The 17,074-nt window shown below is 41.9% G+C and overlaps 1 protein-coding gene across 2 annotated transcripts in view; it reads right to left on the bottom strand.

Annotated features, from left to right (window-relative positions):
* The window catches only part of LOC138736354 (mitochondrial import inner membrane translocase subunit Tim23-like), a 42,851-nt gene that overhangs the window by 9,468 nt on the left and 16,309 nt on the right, over positions 1–17,074 (bottom strand). Inside the window, exons 2-7 of one of the 2 annotated variants that reach the window (XM_069885727.1) lie at positions 14,469–14,527; positions 10,858–10,951; positions 10,019–10,103; positions 5,175–5,233; positions 2,804–2,914; positions 2,202–2,291 (exon numbers count right to left, since the gene is read on the bottom strand). In XM_069885727.1, coding sequence (XP_069741828.1) covers positions 2,202–2,291; positions 2,804–2,914; positions 5,175–5,233; positions 10,019–10,103; positions 10,858–10,951; positions 14,469–14,527 — 498 coding nt within the window. Of the gene's footprint in view, positions 1–986; positions 2,292–2,803; positions 2,915–5,174; positions 5,234–10,018; positions 10,104–10,857; positions 10,952–14,468; positions 14,528–17,074 lie in introns of those variants that run through there. The other variant, XM_069885728.1, reaches the window with a different exon arrangement.

The raw sequence follows: 17,074 nt of genomic DNA on the forward strand, positions 1-17,074 counted from the left end.
TTTTGCAAATTACTCTTGGATGGTTTGTGTGAGTAGTGCAGTAGTCTTTCTGCCCACGAGAAGAAACTTTCAGCTTGGTGGTGCTGATACTCCTGTATCTTTTTCCAAACAGGAGCAGCCGGAAGATGCTGCAGGCTGAGGGGGTGCCCTCTTTAGGGTGATCTATTCTTCAGCAACAACCCGTATCATACTGATGTCACCAACCAGGATACTCAGAGCTAATGTAGAAGGCTGACATGATGATGGCAGGAAGCTTTACCCATTGAGGGGCATAACCTCCAATTAATCCACTTAGTTCAGCTGATGCCTTTAAAAATAATTGTTCCCCATCATTAAAAATTTATCATCCTTGCCTCTGTGTGGACCATGAAAAGATATGGGCACGGCTTCTGTACAGAAATGATCTTCAGTGAATACCAGAGGGTTTCAATTAAGGTGAGTGAAGGAATGTTTAGGGAAGAGAGGTAAGTTTTGTTTTTAGGGTAGTGGAAGAGTACAATAGGGACATTTAAAAAACAAACTTGAAGGGTTGAGATGGGATAAAATTAAGGGAGATGCAAGTCTATGGAATAAGTAAAACATGAAAGTTTGCAGGTCAAACAGCATACTTTATATAGCTAATGTTTCAGTCTTAAACCCTTCAAGGCTTCAACAAATTGGTTGGTGAGGGGGGAACAGAATGCTATGGAATAACCTGTGCTTTGACAGAAATGGAAGGAGGCACCCCTTATGCCTGCTCCACAATACGGTTGATTTTCTTTTTTAACCATAGCTCCACCTGCATTAGTTACAGCCCTCAATTCCCTTACTGAAAGATAAATGAGACCTCAAGAGAATAATTCCTCATTCACTTCAGTGCTGGGGTTCCCTAGCCACAGAATGATCAGCAGGTTTTGTGATTGTTCCTCCATCTCAAAGTAATTCAAAAGATGCTTTGATAATGTAATAATCATCAATAAGCAATAGTTAAAAAAAGCAGGACATGGTTTATCACACAATAAATACCTTTTTATTGTGTTGAGCTTGCTATAGTCTGACTAGATTCCTCTAAACAGAATACACACAAAGAACAATTAAAAAGGTTGGAGGGTTTGACCCAAATAACAAGGTAAACAATTAGAGGACCAGTTCACACTTGTTCTTCAGTAGAGTCTGTGTAAGCCTTTCTTGGATTCCTCCAATATTTAAGTGATTGACAACCAACTATTCTCGACATCCTTGTTTTCACTTTGGGCTACAAACTTTTGTTCTCAAAGCATGTCCATGTACATGATTATTACTTATTTATAAACCATTTTATTGGAAGGGAAGTATATTAAAGCAAATGGGATGTGCAATCTGTGTATTGGGAATAAATAATTGGCACCCTGTCACCCCCACAATTATTACAAACACTGCTGTGCATGAAGCATTCCACTCACCTGCAAGATGGGGCAGAGCTGGGCTGCACTGTAATCAGGTTAGCCACAATTTTATTACACACACGAGAGGAAACACTCTCATCAGCTCCTTTGCCATAATTAGGTCAGATCATTTGGATAAAAATCAAGTTTGCTGTGTTACAGACCATTAGAAGAGTTAGTGAACAACCAGTGCAGCCAACAAGGTAGCTGAATAATGTTTGGGGTACAGGTACAAATGGCAGATGAGAGGATGCCAAGTGTCAGAATTTAATATATTTAAGTCTGTAGTATAGTAATACCTCTTTTTTCAGCTACAGAACAAAGCTGGTCATTGAAAAGGTAGAAAGGAAGAGGCTTTATGGAATTGGCCATAAGTTCCAATGGTGTGGAGGTTTAATCCAGTATCAGGTTGTACCACTCTGCTCAATGCTAGTGCAGTCTTACCTTTCTGCTAATGAAGGGTTTGAATGATTACTTATCCCACTGCTCTAGTGACCCAAGAATCATTCTACATTAATCCATTTAGGATTGTTGCCATCTCAGTACCGTGTGTGGTGGAATTTGCAACTTCTGTCAACTGCTCATCTCAATGTCACAGTGAGATTGAGATCACTTGACGTGCAAGGGTCTTCCAGATCAGGTCACAAAAGTTTAAGGATAAAGTGATATTTAATAATTTGTTTTAAAATTCTGATGCAACTCTTGAGTTCAGGTCTTATCCACTGTACTCATTTCCTATTTGAATGTCCCGCAAACTGCCTGCAGTACAGCTTCAGAGGGAATGTCGTACAGACATACCCTTTATATGGTCCCAGTTGTTATAGAGAGCATAAAGTCCAGTCAGAGTGAAGCCGATAAATCCTCCCCGTGCTGCTCCACGAAATCCAGCTGAAGAGACAAGGAAGAGAAGTTACGTTGGATGTGGACGAAAAGAAGTCTCCTCCTAGCAAGTTTTCTGATGCACCTTTTTATCTTCAGCAAAACTACAGCTGATCAATAATGCAACACTGAGGCAGGAGCAGTTAGCCAGATTTGACCTCCAGCTCTGAAACACACAGTGCTTTGTTGCCTTATAATAATCAAGAAAAGCTCAAAACTCACTTGCAAATAAGGTGGTTTTTTTTGAACATCTGGTTAAATGGTCTGTGTAGTGATGCAATTTTAATTAGGCTTTTTGATATAACTGGAGTGAAAACTTCCAAAACAAGATGCAACCACAATAATGAACACAAAGCTGAATCTCTAATATTTCTTGCATAACTTTAGTGGTTCCCTTTCAAAACAAAAATACACTTTTGAGAAAAAGTATCTCCAATTCTGCAACAATTTTGAAGCAGCGCACAAAGAAAACTCACCAAAGGGCAAAAAAAAGTTCAAGATCAATGCTATTAATCATTTACCTGTGGATTTGTACAGTAAGCCAGTTAGGGACCCTGCTGCCACTGTGTTCAGGTCATCTTCTGCACCTCGAACCTTCTCGATCACAACACCAGATGTACTGTACAAGAGAGCTGCATAAACAAGTCAGGTGTAAGAAACATTCATACAGGGATGCATGAACCTTGAAACCGCGCAGAGATTGCTATTCGTGGATTACAGTACAAACCACACTGCACAAGTGGGGCAGTTAAGAGGCAGTCTAATAAACTCAAGGAATATTGGGTCTCCATTTAGGAATTGCTTTCTAGCCCACAATATCCCTTTGCTGTTTCAAATACAAAATTGGTTTAAAATTTTAAATCTAAAGATCCAGCCCAGTAATAGACCCTTTTGGCCCATGATCCCATACCACCCAGTTACACCCAATTGACCTACAACCCAAGTAAGTTTTCCCCAGGGAAAACCCACGCAGGCGCAGAGATGACGCAGTTCCGATCGCTGGTGCCACCTGTTGTGCGTGGAGGAAATGTGGCTTCCCTGCCTGTCTGGGATGTGTGTCCTCCCTTCATCTGGAACTTATTCAGAAGTCACATCACCTGTCAGTCAGGGTGGGGCTCCAGCCACTAATTAGTTCATACCCTGCCGTTGGCTAATTCACTATTGGCTGGACACAAATTAGCACTCTAAAAAGACCAGGACAGGGTGTTCATTCTCTCTGCCTTGTGATAGCCCCAGACACCTCTCCATGCCAGGCTGCTACTGTGGACATCGCTTGGAAGAGTTGCGGGTAAGGTAGGCACTGCACATAAGCTAAGCAGTAGCATCACTATAGTTTAAACTGCAATAGATCGATACTTGCAGTAGAGCTGCACCTCCCGATGATCAGGGGTCTGGGAATGTGTGTATATCTGTAAGGGTACCGTTTGTACCAGAGCCATATCCTGACCATCAGGGGTCCGGGACAGGTGTGTATTACCCCTGCATATAGTGTGCAAATGTCAGCACCATCTGGGTGCATTAATAATTGTGTACTGTTTAATGTTTTCCCATGCTCCTTTATAAATTGTGCATGCGTTTGATTCCGGCTAACATTTTCCCGCGCTCTTCTATAAATTGCGTGTTAATGAAAGCAACATGTGATTGCAAACCCTTGTACCTTGACTCGTCTCTAAACCCACTGAATCTGATACTTTGCTCAACACACCGCCCCAATTAACGTATAACTGAATGTCAACCTTGCCACCACACTTGACAAAGACATAACCATCCCATTAATCTTGAGCAATCTACTTCACAAATATGGAAAATAGCAGAAATACAAGTTTACTCCACCATTCAAGATTATTCTACTACCAATTACCTACTCAAAAAAAAATCTAGAAATTCTGTCAGTCTTTCCTCTTCATAAATCCATGCTGTTTAATCCCACTGATATTTTCTATGCCCTCAATCAAATAGCTCACAACAACCGAATATAAATGGAACAGAAAATGCTAGCCTCACCTGTTTGGTTGTCCTTTCCTTTTTAATATACAAAATGGAGTTACATTTGTTACTCTCCCATATTCAGGAACTGTTCTATCCACAATTGATAGAATTTGGGAAAATCAAAGCACTGTATCCACTATTTCTATGACCACTTCTAATAGTTGGATCCAGATTATCTGGCCCCAGGAATTTACTGCCTTTCAGTCCCATTAAATGGGACAAGCTGAAGCAGAAAACAGGGCATGGGTGAGTGGGGCCGAAGGGCCCTTTTCTGTGCTTGCAGAACAACCGACTCTAATTTTCCCACCACTTTTTTTTTTAAACTAATACTAAATAAAACAGTATCAATGTTACACATCAATGTTCTGCTAGAAGATGGACCTGAAATGATTACTTTGCTCTACTCTGCCTAGCTTGCTGTCATTTTCCTTTCTAATTTCATCACCTTCTTGAATAGGTCAGACAGATGGATCCAATGCAACAATGCACAAGGAATTAACCTTATAGGCTCCACCAGACTGAACTCAGCAGGGGTCTGTTTGCAACAATATCTAGATACCACAGCCTAAGACTTAATGCCTCTTAGGAAAGTAGTGCCTGCCAAATCCTACTCCCAAACACAAGACTGGAAAAAAAAGGCATAAAGTTTTGGTAATAACCAAAAAGATTACCCTTCGAAGTGTAGATATGTTGAACTTGGGGTATGAAAGAAAAATGCGAGCGGATGAAGTAACAGTAATTGTATGTATCAAGTAGAGACTATTCTCAGTGAAATGTTTTCACAAGAATCAATGCATAGAACAACCATGAAGATAAAGGTTCTTATTGGTTAAGAAATTAAATATAGTTTTTTTTTGGTCTAATATAATTCCCACAATATCTGAAATAACTATTCTCACTTACCCAAGGAGCCCAAGGTGTTGGCCCATAAAGCTCCTTGCCTTGTGACCATGTTCAGAATTCTGCAAAATAACACAAGGTTTAAGAGTACAGATTTAGAAATATTGGAGTTGCACTTTAAGAACACAGAAACTCAGCACAGCTTTCTGTAACCTTTCAGGTGGATGCCAGATCAAACCGAGAGCAGGGTCCAGGGTAACAATTAGAACTGTAGCCAAGCGGTTTAGAAGATTCCTTGGCAATTTGGAAATGGCTTCCAGAATGGAGGAGGCAGCAGAGCTGAGAGAAGGGAAAGAATCGGGGGAGAAATTCTAAACACAGGATAAAGTTACCACTTATTGATAGTGAAAAAAAAGAAACTGTACATTATATAATTGTAAGGTTTTAGGATAAAGTGCAGATGCTTAGTATACATATTGGAATAGTGGGTAAAAAAAAGTTTCATGGAGAAACCAATCATTCGGTCCAAAGAATTGTTTGCTGTTGCATCATTTACACTGATAAAATGAGCATGGTACACAATAACACAGCTGTACAAACAATCCCTGACCTTTGCAAGATAAAACCACCTCATTTAAAGATTCAATGTGTTTAAACTATTAGCTTCTGGATAGATTTCAGAAAACACCATATCCAAATGCTTCAGCTCGAGTAAATACAACAGATATTTAGATAAAGACTAACCCTGTGAAGAAAATGGGACAATAATATTATAATTTAGAAAACAGCATTTTAAAGTGTTTGCTATAGATCATTTTAATTTATTTAACAATGCTGTGACTTGTACATTTGTTAATGCAGTGATTTGGGAAATGGAGGTTTCAAATTGGATTATTAAACTCTATAAATTAAAAGAATTGCAGTGATGAATTTGAAGAAATTAGGAACATTCATTCTGGGAGAAAAGGAGCACAAGAAATTTCTCTGCAAATAATGCCACCCTCTTCAATTTGGATTAGACTGGTAACGTGTACTCACGACTTCTGGTAACACGCGACACAAAATCGTGTGATCCGAAGAAAATTACACAATTAAAAATTCTGGGAAACTGCAACAGTCAACGTTTGCTGATGTTCCCAAGGCTGTTTATTCAAACTTTCAGTGATTCGTGGCAAGATACCATCAGAAATCAACAGCCTCCGGAATTTCACCAAGCTTTGCTTTATAGGCAGCTGAACTGTATCTGGTGGAATGCAAGACAATAGGGATAGAGATGGGTGGAAAGAGGAAATAAAACAACAAACAGAGCTCAATTTTAGCCATGATCTGTAGACAACTTTGAGTTCTGATGAAAGGTTATCGACCTGAAACGTTAATACTGCTTCCCTTTCTAAGGTGTGCCTGATACACTCGAGTAGTTCCAGCATTCTCCATTTTATCTCCCAATAATCCTTCCCCCACTTCAAGCTTCTTCTTTGGCTTGGCTTCGCGGACGAAGATTTATGGAGGGGTAATGTCCACGTCAGCTGCAGGCTCGTTGGTGACTGACAAGTCCGATGCGGGACAGGCAGACACGGTTGCAGCGGTTGCAAGGGAAAATTAGTTGGTTGGGGTTGGGTGTTGGGATTTTCCTCCTTTGCCCTTTGTCAGTGAGGTGGGCTCTGCGGTCTTCTTCAAAGGAGGTTGCTGCCCGCCGAACTGTGAGGCGCCAAGATGCACGGTTGGAGGCGATATCAGCCCACTGGCGGTGGTCAATGTGGCAGGCACCAAGAGATTTCTTTAAGCAGTCCTTGTACCTCTTCTTTGGTGCACCTCTGTCTCGGTGTCCAGTGGAGAGCTTGCCATATACCATTCTGGAGACGTGATGCACCCAGCGCAGTTGGGTCTTCAGCAGCGTGGATTCGATGCTTGCGAACTCTGCCAGCTCAAATACTTCGATGTTGGTGATGAAGTCACTCCAATGAATGTTGAGGATGGAGTGGAGACAGCGCTGATGGAAGCGTTCTAGGAGCCATAGGTGATGCCGGTAGAGGACCCATGATTCGGAGCCGAACAGGAGCGTGGGTATGACAATGGTCTGTACACACTGATCTTTGTGTTTCTTCAGGTGGTTGTTTTGCCAGACCCTTTTGTGTAGTCTTCCAAAGGCACTTGGTGAGTCTGTTGTCTATCTCATTGTCGATCCTTGCATCAGATGAAATGGTGCAGCCGAGGTAGGTAAACTGGTTGACCGTTTTGAGTTCTGTGTGCCCGATGGAGATGTGGGGGGGCTGGTGATCATGGTGGGGAGCTGGCTGATGGACTTCAAGCAGCACAATACCAACTCTTCATTTGTTGAATGGATCCAGGGTTTCCTACATATGCAGACTTTTTTCCGTTTTCCGCCATTTTGGCAAATATCGACTACAACCTCTCCTCGGCCTCAACATCCTTCCCAAAGTGTAGAACTCAGAATTGGCCAAGTGCTTGTGACAACTTCCTGGGGGAAAACTCTGGTTTTGTATTTTAACACATCCCTTCACAGACTTGTCAACTTATTTTCTCAGAAGCTAGACCTGTTCCCCAATAAATCTATTATCTCCCATTTTATCCCATAAATATTTTACATATTACTGTATTAAATGTAATCTGTCAGCAGTTGGAAATTTCACCAGCCTGGCTAAGTAATCGAAGAGAACAGTGTATGTACTGAGCACCTTTGCTCTGTCCGCATCAATGTCAGAGATCTCCCAGCGACCATTTCAATTCTGTGCCCCACTCCTGCAGCGATGTCTGTCCATGGCCTCATGCACTGCCAAACCCAGGCCACCTTTAAATTGGAGGAGCATCAATTTCTCCAATTTATGCTTGACCACTCGCCATGCTCCCTTTCTTCTCCATCCCCTTCCCTTCGCAGAGCCACCCCCCTCCTCGTTTTCTATGTCCTCCCTCCCTCATCCATGTGGCCCCACCCCACATCAGACACCCTCCTGCACCATGCTCATATCCTGATGAAGGGCTCATGCTGTCCACTGTTTGACCTGCTGAGTTTGTGTTTTTTTAATTTCACAAGCCTGTCTACACACCTCAAAACTACTTACTACAATTTCAATCTTTCCATCAGTGGTGTCAAAACTTGCTTTCTCTCAAATACCTTGTAATGTGGGAAGGAACAATAAATGCTTTTGGTGATGGTGGTTTGGGGAAGGATGGGGGGGGTCACAAGGACAAAGCAGGGGCAATGGTCTATTTGAGGTGCTGAAGTCCAGTGTAATGAAATGCTTCTCAGACGCACGTGGTAGCTTCCAGTCCTTGGATTGTTTTGACAGTCAAGGCTATCAAAGATGGCACCCATATTGAACATTTTAAAATGTTGACATTCATCAACATTTGAGCAGTGATTAAAAACCAAGAACAAAATGAATATTAAAATAAAAGAAAAAGGAAATTACCTGAGCTTACAATTTCCTAAATAATTTACCCCACCTAAAATTAACGGAGCCCACACATCATCAGTAGTCAAATTTCTCAGCCTTTCTAGCGATTGTGAGACAATCCCCGCTGCCCTATTTGGACTCCATTCAGAGACATGATTCAAGCACTGAACTGGAATGGACTTCAGCCTCCACTCAGGAGTCCAGAGTCTCTCCCAAGTTTCATCCAAATGGAGTTGCCAGGTTTCCAATGCAAGAACATTGGGTTGTAAATTAATGGTTATTAAAACATCTTGTGCCAGGTCACAATCAAGTGCTAATCTGGTATAAAGAACCTGTCAACTCAGCAAGAAGATGATCAAGGTGCAGAAACATGCTAAATAGAGCTCTTCAAGAAGGGCTCAGGCCCAAAACTTCAGTTTTGGCTCCTATGGACATTGTGGGACTGGCTAAGCTTCTCCAGCATCTTTTTTTTTAACTATAATCACAGTATCTGCAGTCTTTTTTATTACTGTATAAAGTTCCATTACAACATCTCAATTAAAAAAAAGACATACAGCACGTTAACAGGCCCTTTTGGCCAACAAGCCCGCCCACCCAATTGACCTACAACCCCCAGTAAGTTTTTGAAGGGTGGTTGGAAATCGAAGCAGACACGGGGAGAGCATGCAAACTCCTTACAGACAGCGTGGGATTTAAACCCTAGTCCCAATGAATGGGGCTGTAAAAGCATTCTGAAATACCATGCACAACAAATAACCTACTTTGCTCCCCCTACCCCACATTTTTACTTTAGACTAAGGCTCACCACATAGCATCAGAGAGCAAGCTGGCAATATCTTAAGTTTTTGCTGCATTCTCTAAGGTACATGCACCTTGGTGAAACCAGAATCCAACACTCTGCCATACACAAATATATCAGAGTGTAGCATGGACTGCACTGAGTCAAGGGGTGATGGAGCATTGTCGTGATTTTTCCTTGATCACTGTATGTACCAGTTCATGTGTGTATTTTATTCCCACGCTATTTTCCCCATGTTCATTATTAATTGTCCGCTATTTCTTTTCCACGACTGTTGGTAACTGTGTGTGTATGCTGCATCAGTTACCATTTCCCACCCTTGCATTCATTGTACCGCACTGTGGTGCAGCCGGCCATGGTGTTCTCAATAGAGCTCCTGTAGAAGGTTGCAATAAAAACTTCATCTCATTTCATTTGATATGAGAGAAGATTTCTATTGCAAAGCACAATTCAGTTACTAGAATTTTAAATGCTCATCTTCAAAAACTTAACCAGAGATGCACACACACTAATGAAATTTCAGAAATGTTTACTGAATTTGGCATGTGGTTTTAGATGAGAAAAAGAAACAATCTGGGACCATCAACAGTCTTTATCATTTCAGAGTTTCACTAAATTCTATGGTGTAGGATTTGTAGACTGCCTGGATCATTATGGAATTGAGAGGAGTGTGGCATTAAACGGGTACTCACTGAACATTTCTGGGCTTCGACCAAGCCATATCCCGAGTTTCTTTCAAGCCCAAGCGCAAGCCATTTACTGCACCAATGGCAGCACCTGATGGAAGAAAATATGCAGAAGTAAATGATGGCAGGTTTTTAAAATTGTCACCATTCTTTCCCCCCCCCCCCCCCGAGAAACTGGTGCCAAATTGTAAATGAACAAGCGACACAGAAAATTTGCTTTGTGATCAACCTGTGTCAATTAAAATAGTCAATGAAAACCATGAATACATTAGCTAAATAAAAGAGCCAATTGCAAAGTAATTCCCAGAAGATCAAGAGTAGTTGATTTTACTTGCATACATTAACCAGAAACTGCAGGATGCTCATCACATTTCCCCCCCCCTCACCCATCGCTAAGAGCCAAGAAAAATGCAGATTCTCCCAGGCTTCACCCAGAACGCAAACATTTTCCTCAATTCCAGAGGCCTGGACACCTCCAACTGAAATTATGCTCTCAAATTGAATGATCAGAGCAGATTACTACAGAGCAGTTTCTTTAGGGAAGAGGGAAATGAATGAAACAAGATAAAATCAATGCTCCGCATATTTTACCAGGCAAGTTCCCTCAATGGCCCAGGAAACATTTTTACTTTAGACTAAGGCCCAGTTTGAGACAAAATCTTCTAGGTCTAATGATTGTTCGTATCGTTTACTATGCTGCTCCTGAGCATTACTTAACTAACCCCGCCCCCACCACATCTCTGACCTCTCAATCTTGGCAGGTCTCAGCGACATGATACATCTACCAGTGAAACAGAGAGCCCTCAGACTGCATAATTGATCTAGAGACAAAAAGGCAAACCTACCAGTCATACAGCAGCCACCAATTGTAAAAAATGCCAGCTCAAATCTTCCTCTTGTCTTATTAGCTCCTGTTGGTAATATAAACTCATCTGTATCCTAAAAATGAAAAGTGAGAATTAGTTTTTACAGTGAAAGCGAATCTTAAGATACACCCTCTGTCAGGTGTTCCCTGCTGACATTTGCATCCCATCAGAATTAGAAGTTTAAAAATGCCAGATTTAATCCATTTCTGTCAGCATTGCACTCATTACAAATGATTGGGAAATTGAACAAATCCACTGACAGAAATAAAGAGGTCAATATTAAGAGGAAAAAGATTACATAATTGCTTTCAACATAATGTCCAAGTAATAAGTAGGTCAGATAGCGCCTGACTGCCAATCGTTAAATATAGTAACATTAGTTACACAAAATAAAATAGGATCCACAGTTAAATAAGGTAAACTTCAAAATGGTCTAAAACACAATAATTTGCTTTAATATTCAGTGATAATAATACAATTTAAAAACCCATGAATCACTGCTAGATTACATGCCACCATTCTAAAGGACGTGTCCTCACAGCAGCCTTGAAATATCTGGAAACATTTTTTAAAAGTGGCAGGCCTTGTTAAAAGAGCGGCTGCAGAACATTCAGAACCCCAGCGATCAGGACAGGGGTTCAAATCCCGCGCTGTCTGCAAAGGAGTTTGTATATTCTCCCTGTGTCTGTGTGGGTTTTCCCCATGGCATCCAGTTTCCTCCCACCATCTGAAACATACCATGGGTGTAGGTTAATGGGACGTAAATTGGGCCGAAATCGCCTGCTACTGTGCTGTATGTCTACATTTAAAAAGAATTGACTGCACGTCCAAATTTTGACATTTAAATTTTTGGAAGATCTGAGAGAGGACAAAGAAAATATTTAGCAGAAGAGATCCAGGGATGAAGGATATTGGTACAAGGCTGGATTGGAGGCAACGTTTGTGCTCCTTAGCATTAAAAAGTCAAGAGATGATGTAACAGAGCTGTGGATATTGTCGACATGGACTTTAGTAAGGGTTTTGACCAGATCCCATATGGGAGGTTAGTCAGGAAGGTTCAGATGCTCAAAATTCTTGGTGAAGTAGTGGACTGAATTCAACAATGGCTGAATAGGAGAAGCAGTGGATGATTGCTTCTCAGACTGGAGGCCTGTGACTAGTGGTGATCCTCAGGGATCGGTGCTGGAACCATGATTGTTTGCCATCTATATCAATGATCTGGATGATAATATGGGAAATTGGATCAGCAAGTTTGCAGATGACACGAAGATTGGAGGTGCTGTTGACAACAAAGCTTGCAGAGGGATCAGGATTAACTGGAAGAATGGGCTGAAAAATGGAAGATGGAATTTAATGCTGAAAAGTGTGAGATGCTATATTTTGGAAGGACAAACCAAGAAAGGACATACACAGTGAGTGGTAGGGCACTGAGGAGTGTGGTGGAACAGAGGAGTGTGGTGGAACAGAGGGATCTAGGAATACAGATACACAATTCCCTGAAAGTGGCATACAGATCGATAGGGTAGTAAAGAGAACTTTTGGCATTATTGGCCTTCATAAATCAAAGTATCGAGTACAGGAGTTGGCCAAAGTTGTACAAGACATTGGTGATACCAAATTTGGAGTATTGTGTACAGTTTTTGTCACCTAACTACAGGAAAGATGAAAGAGTGCAGCAAAGATTTACTAAAAAATGTTGCCCAGACTTCAGGAACTGAGATACAGGGAAAGATTAAACAGGTTAGGACTTTATTCCCTGTAGCATAGAAAAATGAGGGGAGATTTGATAGAGGTATTTAAAATTATGAGGATAGACATCAATGTAGATCGGCTTTTTCCACTGAGGTTTGGCGAGATACAAAGCAGAGGACATGGGTTAAGAGTGAAAGGGGAAAGTTAGGGAGATCTTCACACAGAGAGTGGTGGGAGTGTGGAACAAGCTGCCAGCAGAAGTGCCCTGCCTCCACAACAGTACAGACCCAGAAATGATCTAGAATAAAGGGAGTCTTCTTAGGAGTTCAACAGCATCAATTCCAGGCTGAATTAAGCATCATGGCATCAAATTTGTCACCTTCACTCTCTTGATGAAGTGGTAACCTTCAAGAAGTACTGAAACTGCTTTACTGTGTCAGAGCAACAGCCTTGTCAAGTTGAATCTGGCAATACCATCACTCAGTGAACTGGATGGATAATTTTAGTCTTATTTAGAGAAGTATATATTTGTATTGCAGCTAATGCCGAGAAGGTTGACTTGGTTGATTCCTGGTATGAAGGGAAGTTCAATAAGTTGGGTCAATAATGGAGTTCAGAAGAATGAGATGATCTTATTGAAACGTACAAGATTCTGAAGGGAGATGTTCTCCTCTTAATGGAGAAACCTAGAACTACAGGATATAGTTTAAGAATACAGGCAGTCCCCAGATTATGAGTGACCAACCTTTCAGGTGGCAGTCCTAAAAGGCTGTTTGCAGCATTGCCTGGTCCACCTGAAAGGCCCTATTCATATCCAGAGGCACCTAGTATCAGATGGAGGCGGGGCAACTGCTGCTGCAGCACCATCAGTCATAAATATGCAGCACAGCAATGGCCGTCTTCCTTACCCATAATCCCCTGCGCAAGTAGAATCCCTCTGGGTTTCCCACAACAGTTCCAGCTGTGTGGGGGAATTATGGGTAGGGAAGACCGCCATGGCTGTGCTGCGTTTTGAGCCACAGAGAGCAGCACTGGTCCAGGAGTGGGTCTCCGGCTGATGGGAATCAGACGCTAACAGTATGTTCAGGTGTGTCAGCGGAGCGTGGCACTCCACCAATTATTGGCATCGGGACCAATTATTGGCATCGGGACCTCAGAGGCGCTTCTGCCGCTTTCAGGTGAGTATGTCTTTAGCTGCAAGGGGGATTGGGGGGGGAAGAGGAAGATTATGCCGCTTTATACTGAGGTGTTCAGGCCACCTGAAAGGGCCTAATGAGTCCAGTACCCTGGGTCTGTCCATAAGCTGAATATGTACGCAAGGCAGAACAGATACTTGCAGTTCTCATTTAGGCTTTGTGAGGTACATACATTAGCAAATTGGGGCACAATTTGCATGCACCAATTAGGGGAACACTGTTTGTAAGTATGAGCTATTTGTAACCCGGATGTTCATAACCCCCGCAGGGACTGCCTGTAATGGTAGACATAAGAAGGAATTTCTTCCCTTAGTCTTTAGAGAGCTGTGGAGGCAGAAGTAGTGATCAATTTAAGATGGAGATCGACATACAAATGCATCAGGCAAGTATTGTGATATGGTGAGAGCAGGAAAGCAATGGAACAAGCTTGCTGGACCATCTGTTCATTATCAATCCTAACACTTCACATTCATCTTCTTAAACATTAAGATTTGCATCACCCAGCTTTTCCACATGAAATCATAGTTAGTAATTGAAAAACCATAGAAGTGAAAGATTTAATACATATTCATGTTGTGAACTGGCCTGAAGTGCATGGTCCTGAATCATTAAGGAAAGTATAAGCCATTGCTTCTATCTTAACCACAAAGAAGATGTCTCAAATAATGCAGGAAAATTTCGACAAAAACACTTTCCACTCACCTGGATCAAATACCTAGGATCAAGGTTCAGGTATGGAGACAGAGGGCTCATTCCAGTCACTGAAAACAGTAAAGATAACAAGTTAGGTCCAGCAACATTCATCGCCTTTACTTATGTAACCTTTCAAGCACAACACCACCAACAAAGCACGTATTTCATTTTCACACCAACAAGTTGATGATTGGCACCAGTCCACGATTAGTACACCATCTCGAGGATCCCCTGTGTTGATGGTCAGTGAGAAGAAGGGAGGGGGGTGGGGGGAAATGTTTCTAATCCATACTGACTGGACTAGGGTCTGCCGATAAAGTCAAGGAGCCAGTTGCAGAGGAGCAAACAGCGTCTCAGGTTCTTTATCCAGAAAATGAGTCTTGTTGGTCTGATGGTGTTGAACACTCAGTTGTAGTCAATGAACAACAGGCTGACATAGTTGTTCCTGTGCTCTAGTGATCAAACAAAAGTATTAACCTGTTGTGATGATAGGCAAACTGAAGTGGATCCAGGTCCTTCCTAAGAAAGGAGCTGATTTGCTCCATAACCAATCTCTAAAAGCACTTCACAGTAAATGTCATCGATTGATACTCATTGAGGTACATCACCTTGCTTTTCGTGGGCTCTAGAATGATGCCCTTTTGAAGCAGGTGGGGACCTCTGACCACTGTAGAGAGAGGTCAAAATCACCCACAAAAACTCCAGCCAGGTACACCATCTGGCCCCGATGTTTTAGGGAGGATTCACCCTCCTGAAGGTTCTGTTTGCCTCAAACCAGGAACTGGAGGCTGTGGAAGAACACAAGGGATCTTGATTGTTTTCTCTTTCAGCGAGAACATAGAAAGCATTGAGCTCATCTGGAAGAGATGCATTGCAATTGTTAATACTACCTTGTTCCACCTTATAGGATGTTATGGAGTGGAAGCCAAGCCACAGCTCTTGGGCATCTATCTGAGAAACAAGCTAGGCCCAGAATTAGGTCCTTGCATTGGCAATGGTCTTCCGGATGTCATGCTTGAACTTCCTGTGCATTTCTGAATCTCTAGTCCTAAATGCCATAGATCTGGTCTTCAGCAGTTTGCAGATCTTAGGGTTCATGGCTTTGATTTAAACAACCCTGATAGTTTTAGGTTAGTTGACCGTTAATGTACATCACCCAATAGAGTAGCTTGCATTAGATAGATATGCCTCCAAATTCTTCCTTCTATCAAGAAGCCTCTAAAGTGCTACTATTTTACCTGCTTCCATCCGAGAACCATCTAAATTCAATCGTTATAAAGTCACATCTAGATTGATACTCCTTTCAAAGTGAAAAACGACTAGATATTCTACTTGTAGATGAACAGACAGCTTAAATCTGGTATCACATGGTAATTTTCTTCACAGTCCAGAGTTTTACACCACAGAAACAGACCCTTTGGCCCAACTTTCCCCTGCCAACAAAGTTGTCTACCAAACCTAGTCCTACGTCTCTCTCTAAACTTTCCTATTCATATGGCTTTTTAAAATATCTTTTCAAAATTGCAATTACACCACCTTTACTATTTCCACATACAAATCAGGTCGCTTTTAAAGTTTTCTATCCTCACTTTAAATTTCTGTTATCCAGTTTGAGTCTGCCCCCTCCTAATCTTGGGGAAAAATAAAGATTATAAATACTTGTACCCTACCAGATTATTGATCTCCTTTCTGTATTCTAACTCATCATTTCCAGTTATTCAGCCAACAACAGTAGGGTTAACAGCAAATTTATAGATTGCTTTGGAATCAAACCTCACTGCGATGTCATGAATGTATATGGGCTCAGCACACAGCATAGGGTGTCCCTGCTTTCATGGTCAGCATGGAGGAGATGAAGTTGCTAATCCATGCTGATTGGGGTCTGGTGAGAAGCACTAGGATCCAGTTGCACAGAGACAGACATCTTAGTTTGGTCAAAGGTTTTGCAACATCTCCTACACTCAACAAATTCACCATCTCAGCTGCCTGCTTTGTTTTTCCCTCAGCAGAAATTCTGCCAGCTTTGCCCTCAACTCCAACAAGATCATGCTTCTCCCATTCTGTCCCTCTTTATAAACTTCCCATCTGCCGGATGCCTCTTGTCCTGCAAACAGCCTCCCCTCAATCAACCTCTGCTTAATACCATCAAAATTGGTTCTGCCCCAATTTAGGACTTTCAGCAATACAAATAGGATGAAAACACAGTTTAATCAGGGTACCAAGTATATACTGGCGATCAGGTCATTTGTCACTTCACGATAATGAGCAACATTTATCACAAGATATAGGAACAGAAGTAGGCCCATCGAATCTACTCCCCCATACTAATCATGAGCGGATTCACCCTTCCACTCAGCCCACTTTCTCCCCCATGACCCTTGATGCCCTGACTAATCAAATACCCATCAATTTTGTTTCCACGTCCACCTGTGGCAACATGTTCCACAGACTCACGACCCTCTAATGAAAATTTACCCATCTCCGTTTTTAAATGATGCCCTTTGATCCTGAAGTTGTGCTCTCTTGTCCTAGAAGCTCCTACCATGGGAAATAACTTTGTCACATCTACTCTGTCTCGGCCTTTCAGCATTTGAAATGCCTCCATGAGGACCTCC

This window comes from Narcine bancroftii, chromosome 6 (assembly GCF_036971445.1).
Source record: "Narcine bancroftii isolate sNarBan1 chromosome 6, sNarBan1.hap1, whole genome shotgun sequence".
NCBI classification, from domain to species: Eukaryota; Metazoa; Chordata; class Chondrichthyes; order Torpediniformes; family Narcinidae; genus Narcine; species Narcine bancroftii.